At 45.0% G+C, this 17,841-nt stretch overlaps 1 protein-coding gene and 1 pseudogene across 3 annotated transcripts; both read left to right on the forward strand.

The window, feature by feature from the left end:
* The first annotated feature begins 2,571 nt into the window (after positions 1-2,571).
* LOC140223107 (uncharacterized) lies at positions 2,572-5,011 on the forward strand (annotated as a pseudogene).
* Positions 5,012-11,283: 6,272 nt separating this feature from the next.
* LOC117860158 (uncharacterized) lies at positions 11,284-17,617 on the forward strand. 3 transcript variants are annotated; one of them, XM_034743401.2, is made up of 13 exons: positions 11,372-11,458; positions 11,591-11,644; positions 12,015-12,106; positions 12,191-12,358; positions 12,445-12,576; positions 12,874-13,013; positions 13,825-13,914; positions 14,031-14,159; positions 15,155-15,307; positions 16,115-16,216; positions 16,773-16,940; positions 17,042-17,121; positions 17,316-17,617. In XM_034743401.2, the coding sequence occupies exons 4-13, from the start codon at positions 12,307-12,309 to the stop codon at positions 17,362-17,364; spliced, it is 1,095 nt and encodes a 364-aa protein (XP_034599292.1). In that variant the 5' UTR covers positions 11,372-11,458; positions 11,591-11,644; positions 12,015-12,106; positions 12,191-12,306; the 3' UTR covers positions 17,365-17,617. The 3 variants fall into 3 exon arrangements, with proteins under 3 accessions (XP_034599291.1, XP_034599292.1, XP_034599293.1); XM_034743402.2 differs by having other exon boundaries at positions 11,383-11,458; positions 12,019-12,106; XM_034743400.2 differs by lacking the exon at positions 12,015-12,106 and having other exon boundaries at positions 11,284-11,458.
* The last annotated feature ends 224 nt before the right edge of the window (positions 17,618-17,841 follow it).

Genomic DNA, 17,841 nt, shown 5'->3' on the forward strand with positions numbered 1-17,841 from the left:
GAATCATCTTGGGGGTAGTGGCCACCTACACATCCTCATCAGTGACTTGTTTGAACGGCTAGTGTGTTAAGGAAACTTGTGAATTACTTGTTTAGACTAGAACCTATATGTACTTGTGAATGTTATTTGTGTGCTTGTGATGCTTGTGATGCAATCTATATGCCTGTGATGCAATTTATATGCCTGTGATGCTTCTGTGGTTGTTATTTGAGAGGGGTACTTTATACGTAACGAATCTGTAACACTCGGCAAAGAGGCCAATTTCTGTTATTCTGGAACTACTTTGCCGAGTGTTTTCGATACAACACTCAGTAAAGGTGCCATAAAATGCTGGCGGAAGCGTCTTCTTTGCCGAGTGCCACGCAATCGACACTCGGCAAAAGTAAAAGTTCGCCGAGTGTCATGAGTACGACACTCGGCAACGTATAAATCTTCACCGAGTGTTTGGAAGACGGCACTCGGCAACATTTGAATCTTCGCCGACTGTCGGGAAGAAGGCACTTGGCAACACGTAAACCTTTGCCGAGTGTTCTTCCGTTTGGCACTCGGCAAAAACTCCATTACCGTGACAGTCCGTCAACGCCTTTTTGCCGAGTGTTTAGTTTTACCGAGTGTTTTCTGACACTCAGCAAAGCTTTTGCTGAGTGCCCGACGTTTGACACTCAGCAAATCCACTATTTGTCGAGGGAAGGTTCGTTGAGTCCTGTTCGTCGAGTGTTACACTCGGCAAATGCTTTGCCGAGTGTTTTTGGACCTTCGCCGAGTGCCTGGGGCACTCGGCAAACTTACTGTTTCCCGTAGTGAGGCTCACAAATGGACACGCGCACAAGGCATTCGCGTGCGCGATACATTTTATATTAATTGTTTTCTCTACAATGGTAATGAAAAACGGTGTTGTCTTATCCAATGAGCTCAATTTTAAACATTATAGATTTCTTTTGTGCATTTGTATAATCGTTTCTACACATGGATAATCCTGGGAATGGTTGATGGACTTTGATTGATCGATTTTAGGCATTTCCTGTCTTCCTCTCTTTGCATTTTAACCCAAGCCACTAGCTCGAAGAAGGCCAAAGCCATTTCTCTTTCTATGCATCTTCTCCTACATGTCCAACACATTTAAAAGTTACTTCCTCCATTTTAAATTATAGGTCATTTTATTTTTTAATTTATAAATTTTGCTATGTATCTAGATATGGTGTATATGTAGATGTATTTTAAAAACTATAAACTTAGAAAATTTAAAATGACCTACATATAATTTGGAATGGAGGAAGTAGAATACAATTTTTAACATGGATCATTTAACAATACACCTTCAAATAATTTCTTTAGCCACACGATTGTAATCCAATAGGTAGCAATCTTTTACCACCTACTATGTCTTCCTCCTCTCTCCGACGCAGCACGCTCTAGCTTGATTCCCAGTCATATCCACCTCTCTCCAGTCTTAGCGACATCCTCACTAGACACTCCAATGACCAGTGGTAACTTGGTGTTGCTGGCGACCCTTCCTTAGTGGTGGTCTTGTATCCCTTAGGGCAGTGGCGGGCCCACTTAGATTCAATGGTATTCAATTGAATACCCATTATTTTTGCAAAAAAATTTCATATATATACTGTATTTTAGGTATATGTATGAAAAAACAAAAATAGAAAAGCTAGCATACACATTTCACTCGAAAAGGCCCACCGGAGGCCAACTTCGCTCTCCCTCGACTGGCCCAACTAGCCCATCCGACCCATCCGGCCTGCCCACGCCCCCAGTCCCCCACCGGCCCACCCCCACCGTGAGCACATTCACGCACCACTACACGGCTCCAGGAGTCCAGGGTCCAGGGCTCCAGGCGCGCGAACCCTAGCGGCGTCCGGCGGCATCGGTGGACCGGTGGTGGCGGCACCCGGTGGTAGGCCGCGGCTGGCGGGCTAGGAGGGCGGCGGGCGGCCTGGGGCCGGCGCGCGATTGGCGCCGAGCGGAGGCGCCGCGGGCCGCGGCTGCCGAAGGGCCGGCGGCAGCGGGCGCGCAGGCGCTACTGCCTGCTGTGGCTACTGGTGTCTGGTGGGCGACTGGGCGGCTGGGCGGTGGGCTCTGGGGCAGGCTGGCGGCTGCGCCTGGCGGCTACTGGAGGGCAGCGGGTGGCCTGCGCCCTGCCAGCTGCCCCCCTGCGGCCTGCGCGCGGCCGCGCACGCGGTTGGGCGCCGCGACGGCCGACGACGGGCCGGCGGCGGCGGGCGCGCCAGTGATTGCTATTCCAGTCAGCCGAGCTAGTGATTGCAGTGATTGCTATTCCTCATTTCCTCCACGAGTCCAGTCGGCCGAGCCCCCAAACTCCTACTGTCTACTGATTGCTATTCCTGATTGTTTGTGAAATTGAGGTGAGCATTTTCAATTGTTTGTCAAATTAGGATAGCACATCAACTTGCAAAATGTGGATGCTCATGAATTTAGTTCAATGTGAAATTGTGTAACTTTTAGGTTTGAACCATGAAGAGGAAGGGTAGTGCCGCTACTGATTTGAGGATTTTCATGGCAAGGGCTGCTGCAAAGAAGAGACAACCTGAACCGGAGAATGTTAACCAATCTTGCAATGAAAGCCAAATGCAACTAGTGTTATTCCAAGGGCAGAGTGGTAGTGAAACAAGCACGGTACCACATGAACCAGTGAGATCCAACCAGCCTCCAGAGAACGGTACAATAGAAGATGGTGAATCCATACCTGTGGAAGAAAATGATTCTAGTGATGAAGACAAGAATGATTATGGCATTGAGCATGATCCTGGATTGAGGGCTCCGATCTCAAGCTATGATGTCAATGATCAAGATTCAGTTAGAAGGGCATACATTGCATTGGGTCCATGTCAACAAAAATGAAGAGGGATGCTTTTCCGCAACATGATTGTGGAGGTATGCATCGCTTCCAACATAAGTGGTTTGCTGAATTTAAGTGGATTGAGTACAGTGTGGATAAAGATGCTGCATTTGCTTTGTTTGCTATTTGTTCAAAGATAACTGCAAATTTCCTGGTGGAGATGCTTTTGTTGTTGAAGGGTTTAGAAATTGGAATATGAAAAAGAGAATTCATAGGCATGTTGGTGCTATCGATAGTGCTCATAGTGAAGCTGAAGAGAAATATAGATTGTTCACGAGACCTAAGGCATCAATCCGTGAATCTGTTGCATCAAACACTACACAATTCAAGGCTAAGTATCTAGCTCGCTTGACATGGTCACTTAAGTGCATAAGATTTCTGTTGCGTCAAGGGTTGGCTTTTAGGGGTCATGATGAAACAAAGGATTCGCTCAACAAGGGGAATTTTCGGGAACTTTTAGCATGGCTAGTAGGAAACTTTGAAGAGGTTAATCTGGTGGTACTAGAGAATGCACCACAAAACTGTCAGATGATAGATCACAAGATCCAGAAACAACTCATTGATGCTTGTGCTCATGAAACAACTAAATTTACCATTGACGAACTTGGTGATGAGTGTTTTGCAATTCTTGCTGATGAGTCAAGTGATGCATACCTACTGGAACAATTGGCTCTTTGTTTGCGTTTTGTCAATAAAAAAGGAGAACCAGTTGAGCGGTTTCTAGGTCTTGTCCAAGTTGAAGATACTACATTATTGACTCTTAAAGAAGCAATTCAATCCTTGCTTATCAAATATCAATTGCCCCTATCCAAGGTACGTGGTCAAGGGTATGATGGAGCTAGTAATATGAAGGGTCATGTTAATGGTTTGAAGAAACTAATTAGGGATGAGTCCCTTCTGATTATTCTGTTCATTGCTTCGCCCATCAACTTCAACTAACACTTGTAGCAGTTGCTAAGGAGAATACTGATTGTGATTGGTTCTTTGGGCAACTTGCTTATTTGTTGAATGTTCTAGGGATGTCTTGTAAAAAGATCCGCATGCTTCGCATTTCTCAAGCTGAATACATGATTGAAGCATTGAAATTGGGTGAAATTGAAACCGGGCAAGGATTGAATCAAGAGATGGGCTTAGCAAGGCCAAGTGATACACGATGGGGATCTCATTACAGAACTGTAATGCATGTTATGTTCTTGTATCCTTCAATCAAGAAAGTTCTCTTTAGGATTGGGAATGAAAGTAAAGGGGCTGAGGCTAATGGAGCTCAAACTATGCTCACAGTATTTAAGTCCTTTGAGTTTGTTTTCCTGCTACACTTGATGAATGAAATATTTGAATACACAAATGACTTGTGCAATGCTTTGCAAAAGAGGGAGCAAGATATCGTAAATGCAATGGATCTTCTGGAGTTCACAAAGGTAGAACTGGATGTTTTGAGACAAGATTCTGGATGGCAAGAATTTCTTACCAAGGTCACTTCTTTTTGTGAGAAGCACAATGTTAAAGTTGTTGACATGAATGGGAAGTATATTCCTATGCAAAGATCAAGGCAGTTCTACAGAGGTGCCATTAATTATCACCGGTTTCATGCTGATATGTTTTTGGGTGTCATTGATAGACAAGTTCAAGAGCTCAATAATAGGTTTGATGAGGTAAACACAGAGCTACTTAGATGCATGGCATCATTCAGTCCAGCAAATTCCTTTTCTGCTTTTAATGTTGAGAACTTGGTTAAGCTTGCTGGGTTCTATCCACATGACTTTGAATTTCAAGAAATACACCAGCTTCATTTTCAGTTGCACCACTATATCAATGATGTCAGAAATGATGAAAACTTCAAAAATTTTGAGAAGTCTAGCAGAGTTGTCTACGATGCTAGTTAAACAAGGAAAGGTTTCTCGGTATGAAATTGTTTATAAACTTCTCAAATTGGTGCTTGTTCTCCCTGTTGCAACTGCTGGTGTTGAGAGGGTCTTTTCTATAATGAATTTGATAAAGAACAAGAGAAGAAGTAAGATGGGGCAGAAATATTTGAATGGTTGTTTGGTCACATTGATTGAAAGGGAATTCTTCATGCAAGCTAAGGATAAGGACATCATCGCTCATTTTCAAAGCATGGCAGAACGGAAAGTTGTCCTATAGCTTGTAAGTAGTAATCTTTGTTACCATTTTGCTGTTTTAGCCTCTATTTATTTCATATGTTGCCACTTTGATATGTTGATCATTAGTAGCTGGACAATTTCAATTTGTGATCAATTTTATTAATCAATGATGCTACCACTTAATTCTGTGTTATAAAACTATAATTTATTCTATCAAAAAAAATTTCTTGCCATCTCCAATTTTAAATACCCATAGTCCAGATCGTGCGCCCGCCTCTGCCTTAGGGCACTTACAAAGGATAGACACCTGCCGTCTATATACCGCCAGCGGTGCAATTTCATCTGACGTTGACCCTCATTAATGAGGAGAGAGACGAGACGGCAGCGGCGTTGCACGTGTCGTCGGCGTAGGACGACGACAGTCCAGATCCTCCCGCGGCGCGCGCGAAGATGGAAGCAAATCAATCGTGTTCTGGCGCGCCAAACTCCATCCCCGATACCATCTTGTTGCCTCCCCCGTGTTCATCTATTCTCCTCCCTAACAGATGCAGGAGGGTTCGTCGTTGTTGCAGGAGCCGACCGGCTCGGAGGCGCTGGGAAAGCGCAAGGGCGCGGCGTCGGTTGCGAAGAAGAAGGGCGCAGCAGCGGTGGTTCCTGTTTCTGGTGGCCGCATCAACCTGGAGAGAAGGGCAAATGATGGCGCGATGGGTTGCTCGATAGTTGGATCTGCACTCTGGAGCAGGCAATTCCTCCTCCCTTGACGTCTGCCGTGGCTACACCGGCTCTACGGCGGCTTGATTTTTGTAAAAGCAGCAGTAGCAGGCTTCCGCGATGCAATAGCGCTAGCTACCGGGGTCGGCAAGAGGTGCAGCTCGATTTCTCAGTGTTCTTCCATCCATCCGTGACCTGTTTGTCCTGTTTAAGCTAGTGGATGGGGGAATTTTCAGCGGGTCAGCAGTCAGCAGTAGGATCAGTTAGGCTCGGAAAGGCTAAAATTTTGATCGGTTGGTTTGTTAGTAGAAACTGAATTTTGTTTGCAAACTGAAGTATACGTGGATTGAATTTTAACTTTAGTCTCATGCTCTAGCCAATTAGATAACGCAAAATCTAAATCGAGAGGGCTCTCGATTTAGAGTTAAAGGGAGAGCCCTCCTGATTCAGATAGGATGATGAAAAATAGGAAGACAGAAAAGGAAGAAAAGAAGAGGAGTAACAAATTGAGAAAAAAGTAACAAATCGAATCTTCTCCATGCGACCTCTTCCGATGCGGACATTGTCTTCTCCGTCGATGACCTCCAACTCCGACGAGCTTTGACCTGGTTAGGGTTTGGAGGTTTTGGGTTGGGGAGGAACTCTATGCTCGCCAGACCTAAAGGAATGGCCGGGGCGGCTGCCGGACCGGCGGTGGTGGTGGGGTGTGGGCGGAACGACGGGCGACGATGGCGGTGTCCGCCGGGGTCGTGGAGGAGGCCGGTTGGGGAGGGTTGGCGGCAGGGGCATCAAGGCAGGTGTGGTTAGCGATGGCAGTGGGTTGTAGGTGGTGGTTCCGGCGCCGCCGCCGCCGTTGGAGTCGGGAGGGACGGCGGAGGAGGCTTGGAGCTCGGGTTCAAAGGAGATGGGGTGAGAGGAGGGGGGGAGGAGGGGAGAGAGGAGGGCGGTGAGGGGGAAGCTGGTGGCGGAGCAGGGCGGGCAGGATTCGTCGTCGCGCAGTCGCAGTCGCGGGCGGTGAAGAAGCGGTGCAAGGAGGAAGATGATGAAATGGTTTTTTTTCCCACAGGAGGCCGGGAGTGGATAGGGGCTCTCTGCGGAGTCTTATCCGGAGACCCCTCTCGGTGTATCCGTGTCCATAAGATAAACATGGTACATTTGTGCAACTCTTCAATACAGGAAGTGTTTTGTCAGGACACCGTCTGAAAATGCTGTGTAACCTGATCAGTTCAGTGGCATTTTAGTCAAGCAAGATCAGGAGGAGGCATACTGTGTAGACGCTCTCCATCTTCTCCAAGTTGATGTTTTTAGTCCTGAACCATACGGTGACTCTCTTTTGTATAAAAAAGTAACAAAAAATAGTGCATAGAGATATAATTTATACTTGATCATAGATGTATGCATGCATAGAATAGTTCGCAGATGGTTGTATAGACAATCCATTATATAAACTGTTTGTATTATTGTCTTTGTGTGACTTGGCAAGTTAAATAGACAGCAAATGTCTAAATTGTTGTACGTGCCCCTATGTATTACAGAAGTCCCACTAATCTTAGCACCACCTCTAACTTGGCAAGTCAAATAGACAGCAACTGTTCTACGTGCCCTTATGTATTGTAGAAGTTCCACTAGTCTCAGGCGCTTGTCCTTTTATCCACCACCTCTGTTGGATAACTGTAGAGGAAATCATTGCTGGAAGTTCGTCATCCTCGTGTTCACACGTGTCGAGATGGAAATAAAACGTAATCACGCTAAAGATAGAAGTCGTCAATAGTATGTATAGACAACAAGTTAAGTGTATTCTCCACATCTTATCTCGTATGACGTCGCACTCGAGGCCTTGGAATCTTTGCTCGGTCACCTCCTGATCTTGAAGTGAAAGAATTGGGATAGTAAACTATCAATTACTACCAAGGATCATAATTGAAATGCGTGTTGAAGATTGAAATGCTAGGCTACCAATTACCAAGGATCACATTAAAGGACCAATTCATAAAAATATATATACATGATATCTTAGGGCATGTACAATGGAGAGACGGCACACAAGCAAAATCATCCGCGAGAAGGCGCCGATGCGTTGTATCGGCCGACTTCTCCCTACGACGGTGCCGATTCGGTGCGGGTGCGGGCGCGGGCGATTTGTTTGATGACAGCGCCATTCTTTTGCCGGGCAAAAATAGATCGGCAACGGCGAGCAAACCTGGCCTGTGCGTGCGCCGTCCACACGGCGCTGCCGGCTGGTCACCTGCTCCACGCCGCCGGCTGGTTGCTCACGCCGAGATGTCGTGCCACGTTCCTGCTGCTCGTGCTCCATGCCGAACCGCACCGGCTTCCGGACATCACGCTTGACGCCGGAGCTGAGCTGCCGGCCGCCGGCCTCTACACCCTGAATAGATCAAGAGATAGGATTGAGAGAGACACAGAAACAAGATACGAGAGTCAACGTCCGAGAGATAGGACTTCAGATAAGGATCTTGAACTTTATAGGATGTGTCCCTCGATAGAGGAAGAAATCACAAAGGGCGCGTTTGGTTGTCTGCATCCGCCCTCAGCTAGATTCTGCCACTGCGAGAACACATATTTGTTTAGTTTGCGTATTTGCTCAGCCAGGCTCCGCGCATGCAAGAAACCTCCCGCAGCCAAGCTCCGGAGGAACGCAGAAATCAGCCGTGGTGCGGGTAATTAGTCATCTAATAACGTTATTAATGTATTATTAGCACATATTAAATGATATTAACATATTTTAATTAATATTAAGGAGTAATAAGATAAACTAAGAGCTACAAGATAATAGTTTCATGGAATAAATATCATTATGATGATTATTTATATATTTTCATCTCATGCAACCCGTCCTCATACAAGCAACCAAATAGGTTTTCGGGAGAACCCGACTCGTGCGAACAGACAACCAAACACCATGCTCCTACATGCATTGAGCCTAGCTGGCTAGTGCGAGCCAGGCTAAACTCCTCCAGGCAACCAAACAAGCTCAAAGGGATCCTTTAAACATGAAGAAGGTCTGAAATTAAATGAAAATGTTTACCTCACGGTTTCTCTGACAGAATTATATTCTCATGCAATGCATACAACATGTATTATCTCAAACAAGAAACAAAATGGTATACAAAGATCATATATATATATTTGATTATCATGATTTATGTGTCCATATATAAATCAAATAGTTTGCAGACGGTACTACTGTATAAACTATTTATTTTGTTGTCTCCGCGTGATGCGGCAAGTACTCGCAATTTTGGGAGCCCACACACGGACACACGTGGTTGGCTTTGGCTCAGGATGGGACTGTGCAGCTTGTTCGCACAATCGCGCGTTTGCCACAGTAATGCTAGTCTCTACCTACGCGGCTAGCCGTTGAGGGGTGTTTGATACGAGCTACTAAACTTTAGGAGGGTCACATCGGATGTTCGGATGTTAATTAGGGGTTGTTTGGTTCCTCTAACTTATTTTTAGCACCCGTCACATCGAATGTTTAGATACTAATTAGAAGTATTAAACGTAGACTATTTACAAAACCCATTACATAAGTGAAGGCTAAACAGCGAGATGAATCTATTAAGCCTAATTAGTCCATGATTTGACAATGTGTTGCTACAGTAAACATTTACTAATGATGGATTAATTAGGCTTAATAGATTCGTCTCGCCATTTAGCCTCCACTTATGTAATGGGTTTTATAAATAGTCTACGTTTAATACTTCTAATTAGTATATAAACATTCGATGTGACACTTGCTAAAAATAAGTCAGAGGAACCAAACAACCCCTTAGAAGGACTAAACATGAGCTAATTATAAAACTAACTGCAGAATCCCTATACTAATTCGCGAGACAAATCTATTAAGCCTAATTAATCCATCATTAGCAAATAGTTACTGTAGCACCACATTGTCAAATCATGGACTAATTAGGCTTAATAGATTCGTCTCGCGAATTAGACTCCATCTGTGTAATTAGTTTTGTAATTAGACTATATTTAATACTCCTAATTAGTATCCAAACATTCGATACGACAACTACTAAGGGCCTGTTTGGTTATGGATGCTTATTTATAAGTTGCTTAAGTTGCTTATTGTAGTTGCTTATTTATAAGTCTATGTTTGGTTTGGGTTGCTTATTTGCAATAAATGAGACTGCTATTGACACATTTGCCCCTGCCATCCCATTTCCCTCTACCTCTAGTACCAGCTCCTAGTCCTTGGCGCAGAAGAAGCGGGCAGCGGCCAAGCGTGAGCGGCGGCGGGGCGCGAGCGGCCGGTGGCAGGCGGCAGGCGCGAGTGGCGACGGGCGGCGGGCAGGAGCAAAACTACACACTGCACTCCTCCCACCTTCCAGCAATGGCATCTAATAAGCGAGCCAACTCCAGCGACGTCGCCGCCGGCGAGCAGCAGAAGCTGTCGCCTTCCGGCCTCCCGATCCGCAAGATCCCGGGAGGCTACGGCGTCCCGTTCTTCTCGCCGCTTCGCGACCGCCTGGACTACTTCTACTTCCAGGGCGCCGACGAGTTCTTCCACTCCCGCATCGCCCGCAACGGCGGCGCCACCGTACTGCGCGTCAACATGCCGCCAGGCTCGCCGGCGAGGTCCGAGCCGTCGTCCCCGTGGACACCGCCAAGGCCATCACCCTCGCCGCCGTGGAGAAGATGCCTCTGGCGACGCGCGATGAGCACGTGTTCAAGCGCGGCGGCGAGTTCGTCGCCGACCGCTTCGCCTCCTACTCCCACGGCGAGCGGCAGCGGCGACGGGCGCGCGTGGGAGCGGCGACGGGCGCGCGTGGGAGCGGCGACGGGCGCGCGTGGGAGCGGCGGCGGGTGGGAGCAGCGGCGGCGGGCGGGAGGGGCGGCGGGCGGTGGGCGGGAGCGGCGGCGGGTGGGAGCGGCGGCGGCGGGTGGCGGCGGGGAGGGACCGACGGGTGGACACCAGGCGCGGCGGCAGGGTGGGAGCGCCGGGTGGGGGGAGAGAAGGAGAGAGAGAAGGAGATGTGGGGAGAGGAGAAAAGTTGGGGAGAGAGAAAAGTGGGGAGGGTAGGGGGGTAAAGAGCACCTCATAAGCAAAAAAAGGAGCTCTTCACTTGCTTATTTGCAACTCTATAAGCAAGAGTGTTTAGGTTATAAACAACTTATTAATACAAACACCCCCTAGTCGTTGATAGGCACGCAGCACGTTGGCCAGGAAGGGAGCGGCGCACGCGATGCAGCAGGCCAGCAGCCTTTGGGTCGTCCTCGCTGCACACGCGTCCGCCATCCACAGGCTCTGCTCTGCCCGCGCACGCCGCAAGCAACCTCCACAGCGTCCGCCCCGTCTGCCACCCACCTATCAAACGCTCCCTCTTCCCCGTGGGCCACCCATGTCACTGAGAGCAGGTAGACATGGCGGCCGTCCAGCGAAATCGTGGGAGGCCGGCCGCGCCCAGCCGCTCCCGTGCGCCGGGTGTTGGTAAACCCAGCTGCCCCCAAGCGAAGTGAAAGAGCAGAGAGGTCCAGCCGCCGCGGCCGGTGCACCAACGCCCTGTCCACCTCTCCACCCGGCCGGGCCAAAGCGGAAGCGAGGCAGGCGAAGAAAACCCCCAACTCCTCCCCCCACCGTGGCGCGGCGCAGGCGGCGTGTGTTCCAAAATCCCTGCTCCAGTGCTCCTTCCTCCGGAAGCTTCCTCCTTCCTCTTCACGGGACGAGTGCGAGAGGTGGCCTCGCTGGGGACGAGGCGAGCCATGGAGGCGCCCTTCATCTATCGCCCCCGCACCGGCAACGACTCCAGTACGCCCCGCCCCAAATCCCTCCCTCCTGCTCGCTTCCGCGGGCTCCCGCGCGCGCGTGCGGGAACACTAGGATGCATTTTGCATTTTTCTAATTGCGATTTCCCTGGCTTTGGTTTGTGTGTGTGCGCAGCTGAGGACAAGCTCATCAAGGCTGCCTTGGAGGGCGACCTCGGCCGGATCAAAGGTATACCCGCATCCATCGATCCCCTTTCCCTCCCTCAGGTGTTTGGCTCTTGCGTGGTTGCGTGCTCCTGTAGTCCTGTGCTTAGATTAATTGACCCCCAAATTTGATTTGGTTCTAGAGGCGTAGTGACGCTTTATGTTGTGTTTTCGCCTTTGCGGTCCTTGTAATCCTGATAATATCACCTCTTATGGGAAAAAAAGTAACTTTTTTTTTTGTCTTAAATCGTTGGCGGTGGGAGTTCTGCAATGCAGCATGTATCTTTGTCATCATGTCTTTGGAAATTATCAGTTTTTGGGTGATGCTGTGTACGTCTGACCTGTTCCATCACGCGATTCCGAGCCTGCTCGGCCTCGCGGGCACTTATTTTTAGCCAGTGCAGATGTCCTAGTGATTGCAAGATGTGTCGACGTCGCGCAAAGTCCTGTCTTTTTTGCATTCTGCTTCTGCTGCTCACATATTGAGGTTCTTTCTCGCTATTTTGTGTTGCACATGTTAGCTATTGCTTCCTCAGTGTTATGATTTTTTGATGTTTGCTTCGGGAGACAGGCATTGTAGCGAGTCTTGGCAAAAGAAACGGTGACCAGGCTGCAGTTTTCTCTTTTGAAAAGGCTGGCGTCGGGGTGCTGCATTGCGCAGCGTGTGCGGGCCATCTGGAGGTCTGCATGTACTTGGTGGAGGAACTTGGGGGGAATGCAAATATGACTGCAGCTGGAGGTTTGTTAACTGACTCACAGTTGTCATCTGTGACTACCTTTAGCACTTGCTGTATGAGATTTGTGAACTGTTTCTTTTCATGCCAGGTGTGACACCATTTATGACCGCTGCTCAGTCTGGTGATGTTTCTACTGTGAAGTATCTTCTTGATCGTGGTGGTGATCTAATGAAAGCAGATGATAAAGGACGCACTGTTCTACACCATGCTGCATGCAGTGGTTATTTTTCTGTCACAAATGCACATGCGACTTATCTTTTGTATTACCTGTCATGTTGTGATAGTAGTACTTACAACTAGAAGTCTCCTTGTGTCATTCTTCATGAATTCATGTTGCTAATTAATTGTTTGTTTTTGGAGTATCACTTGCTAAAAGTGCTTGTTTGGTTTTGGAGTATCACTTGCTAAAAGTGCTTACTTGTAGTTCAACTTGATCATTATTGGTTGTCTGTTATTATGTACTCTGTTTATTCTATTGTTCATAACTTTATGATTTTTAAACTAATCTCGCTCACAGGAAGTACTAAGGTAACAGAGTTCCTGCTTTCAAAAGGAATCCCTGTCGACACAGACTATGGCCATGGGACAGCACTCCATCAGGCTGCTAACAATGAGCAGGATAAGACTGTGAAGATTTTATTGGATCACCACGCAGACGTATATTGCCCTGATGCATATTATTTCATTTTTCTTTTCTTTTCAAGAGTTAATATGGATAGGTAGATGGTTCTTTTGCTTGACCAACTACTCAGATGACATGTCATATATGTGTTTTTGGTTGTCTGACTCTATTCTTAATATGGTAACTCATGAACCTTTCTTCCCTTTTTCTATTTGTAACTTTCGATAGATGATCTTATGTTATATGATGCCATCATAGTACTAAACTGAATTGTTCAGACAAATAATATTCTGATAGTGTGTAGGACCGTGAGATGATCTCACCTGGTTCGGCAACCACTTAGGATACCTCAAGGGTAAAGAACTAAAGATGATATTATATGATTCAATCAGCCCTCATGGAATGTTATCTGATTAGTTAAATCCAATTGAATTTTCCTCTTAAAGAATTTGGGTGCCAAGTTTGAACTGTAAGCAAGTCTTCTAAACTAAAATGCTCCTTTTTCTTATATTCAGTATATAAAATATATTTTAAATATGTTCTTTTCAGCAAATACCATGGAGTATTTGTTTGTCAAAATAAGAAAGACAGTCTGAAGATCAACTTTGATTGTTTTCTTCCAACCATTCATCATTTTATATCTACTATCTGATGACAATTGAACCCTTTATCATTATACATCCACTATCCGATTGTAATTGTTACCTGCATTACAACTTTCGAAGGTAGAACAGTAAGATTGTATTATCTCGTTAGTTCCTCTTACGCTGTTTTGCCCTGACTCTGAAAATTTGGTTTCCTTGTTTATCAAGTTACTGATGGGGATTGCTCATCTTCTTCTTTCAGCCAAACAGCACCACCTTTAATGGTGCCCACACTCCACTGATGGGTGCTCTTATTTACCATTCATTGAAATGCATGAAGCTACTAATTAAGGCAAGTATTTTTCTTGAATTATTGACTCATTTTGTTAAACTTCTGCTAAGATGCTACTTTGCTTACTCATTTGTGCCATTTTTCTAAAAAGGGAATTGTATGAATCCTTTTCACAGGCTGGTGCTGATGTCAATGGCAAAGGCTCTTTGATATCTCCTCTAGTAATTGCTACGATGCGGGGAGGTTATACGAATGAAGTTCGGTTACTGTTAAAGGCTGGAGCAGACCCTAATATTCCAGATGATGTATATTTTTATATGTTATTTCTAGATGTTCTTCTGATACTGTCCAGTTTTCCACTCTGTATCTTTAGGTTCTTATGATACTGTCTATTATTCAGCTTCTCTGGTTATGTTGTGGAGCTTTTCTAGGATGAGTTTCACTGCTTTGACAAGACATTGCATTTGCTCCTAGGCAATAGGGATATCTTTTTTGACCTTCCATTCTAATAGTTTTTTATTTTTATGTCACAGATGCATATTGTTGTTTTCTGTTGAATGTCATATTGAGATTTAAGGGAAAGATATACTCAATTATTTACATATTTTAGTCTGAAGAGCTGTGATTACTGTGGTTGATCATGTAGTCCTTAAATGTCCTAGCTTTATAGTGCTAGCCGGCTATGAAGGAAGAACAGGATCCATGGTTAAATAGTCGTTTGCCAGTTTCTATTTTTTTTACGTCACATGCATTTCAACTTTTTGACATTCTAATTTTCTAATTTCAACCAACAATATGTATGTTTACTGACACAAAAAGTGGTACCATTAGTTTCATATTGAAATTACTTAAACTCGTTTAGTTGTTGTAGCTATTAATTATCCACCATAGAATAAAATACTGTTCAAATTTTTTGGTGCTGTGTATAGAAATCAATGGAGAGAATATGTAGATATCATGGACAAATTCATTAAAGTATGCTTTCTACTTTGTGCAATTTTCGATCAGTTGATGTAGCTAGCTCTTTTACAACTAATGGAGAATTGTGGTGACACATGAAGTCTCGCGTCTGCAGAACGCAAAAGAAATTATTGTGCCTGTTGCCTAAATTATTGCTGAATACATCTCTTTGGGTTCTTGCTGGCAGATGACTTTTCCCCAAGTTGTTAGTTAACTTACTGCTCCAATACTAATACTACGTAGTGGTCATTTCAAACGATATCACAATTCTCTCTCTATCTTGACCTTGCTGATTATCTAATTAATATTTACAGAAATGGCAATTTCCTTCCTGTTGCAGTTGGGTAGATTGCCAGTGGAGCTTGCTGCATTAAATGATTGCATGGAAGAAGTTGAAATGCTCTTTCCCTTGACTTCACCAATTCCAGGTGTTCCAAACTGGAGTGTTGATGGAGTAATCTCTCATGCAAAATTGGAACATAAAAAGCCATTGGTATGCTATGTATACCTTGAATTCCCTTGTCGTACAAAATATTCTATATATGTATATACTGTGCTCTACTGTCATACTCCTTTGTAGTAGAGAATAGACCATTTTCTCCCTCAACTTTGAGGACAGTGAGATATGACTGGATTTTTGATAATTTTGAACCAACAGTTCAGAGCTGCAGAGCAAAATTTTGAATTCACCATGGTTATTCATAAAGAGAAAGCTAGTTATTTCCAAGAAATCGCAGATTGGATAAACTATGTACAGTAGAATCTGTTCCATCCTTTCCCTTATTATTTCTTTGGTTTACTTTTGTTTGCTGTAGCTTACTTTTCCCTTTTTAGTATATAATATGTAGGTCTTTTCCGCTCGCTTTGCATTAAACTGAGGCCAGCTTTTTAACACTAAATTCACACCTGTCCGGGAATACACGGCCGGCTAGAAGGTGATTGGTCATTTCTTAGCAGGCACAGCTAGGGTGTGTGGCAACCCACGGCGTGCTATTCTATCTGCTGTCCAGCATCTATTATGGATGGCAAGACCTTGAGTCCTTGACTTTCAGGATTATTTCCGAGTAGAATCCATATCGATAAAATATAACTAACCACTGCATCTCACACGCTGCCCATGTGAGTTATCTACACTGTCATTAACTCAGACAGTTCATCTTAGACTACAAGCTAAAAATTTTATTGAGATAAAGATATTAGGTTTCTTTTCTTATAAAATCATGCGTGAGAAATATGTTTTATTCAGTAATCCAAATATGAAGCTGGGTTGCATTAAACTTTTCATTATTTAATTGTTTAGGAGGAACGTCACATTGCAAGAAGAAAAGCTATGTTCAAGTCACAGGCAAGTAAGGCATTCAAGCTGAAGGATTATGACTTGGCATCAAAATGTTACGGTTTGGTAAGTCTTTGGAACCTTTTCTATGTTTAGCAGATAACCTGTTCCATTAGCAGGGAACCAACTGCAACATTTATTGGTTTTCCAAAAGTAAAACTAGAAAAGGTTGTCTGGCTCGCCAACTAGTGTTTTTTTCTTTATCTAATTTGCATCAGTTAAAGTGTTCTGGTAACTTATCATTAGCGAAGACAGTCTTGTAATTTCATCTATTTCAACGTGACTGTGCATTGATGCAGTTACGACTTAAGACTAGATGGACATGGACAGACTGAACTTGATAGGATCTTTAGAGCACATCTAATAAAGAATAATTTGAAACGCACACTTTTTACTGTTCATATAAAACTGGAAAAATGTTGTAGCAATGGTAGAATATTAAACTTTCCCCTTGCCACATGATGAATGTCAGTCCAAGAAGTTTGCCTACAGGCATCTATCTGTTGGCGAGTGCGAAATCTGTAGTCTACAGACCACAAATAATTCCTACAATCTAATTTCCAGTTGTTATCATTTAAGATTGGGAAATGTAATTGTATGATTGTCTTGTTTGATCATATAGGCTATAGATCATGCACCAGATGCAGCGCTATATTCAAACAGGAGCCTCTGTCGACTGCAAATGGGTGATGGCGAAGGTGCCCTGTCAGATGCTTACAAGTGCAGGATGATGCGACCTGACTGGGCCAAAGGTTGCTATCGTCTGGCTGCAGCTCACATGCTACTAGGGGTGAGATACACGCCTAGCCTGCCAAAGTGCCGATCTGCTTATACACTTCAAATTTAGCTGAGGTGTGGTTGTCTTATGTGCCTGGATTTGCTTCGTCTTAGGAGCACAAGCAAGCCTATGACGCTCTTCTGGATGCGCAGAAGTTGGATCCTGGAAACGAAGAGATTGAGAGAGAACTACGGTAACCTGCTACCTTTTGTTTGTCCCTTTTGTGCGTGTATAACAATAACAAGCAGTTAGCATATGTCAAATGGCAACAGGCCACGGCGATGTGTTTGGACAACTTTCAACGTTTCTTTATGACATTATTTCTGTCATGACAGAATGCTTCTGTGATTACAACTGAAAATTGTTTCCTTCCTTTGGTTTTTGCAGGAAGGCTATGGAACTAATGAAGGCCTCACCCGATGAAGATGAGCTGTGAAGCGTGGCCGTCTGACTATGAGCAGCATGTGGGGGTCACAGAAAGGAGTGATCAATTCCAAGTGATTATGTTTAGTTAGGGGAAAAAGGAATGCCAAATGTCTAACGAATTGTAAGGAGAAGCACGCGAGAATGTGTTCTGCACACTGCAACTGAATTAGTCTGAAAAGTTGGGATGGCGCCCTGCGTCAAGACATGGTAGAAATTGCTGGTGAACCCTACGTACTTGCAGCTGCAAATACTAAATTACTAAACGCGTGGTGTGAAATTGCCTGTTCAACCGGCGCACGGTATTGCTGCTCGGTGGCTGTATGATTTTATATCGAGTTGACTTTTACAATCTCGCGGTACAAAGGTGAATGACGATAGCACGAAATGATGGATCGATGAGTAGCTCTAACAGTTTTCCATGTAGAACCATACCACCATCCAGCATCAATGCTTTCCAACGACAAATTTAATTCTTCTTGGACCGATG

The sequence above is a fragment of the Setaria viridis genome, chromosome 6 (genome assembly GCF_005286985.2).
Source record: "Setaria viridis chromosome 6, Setaria_viridis_v4.0, whole genome shotgun sequence".
NCBI classification, from domain to species: Eukaryota; Viridiplantae; Streptophyta; class Magnoliopsida; order Poales; family Poaceae; genus Setaria; species Setaria viridis.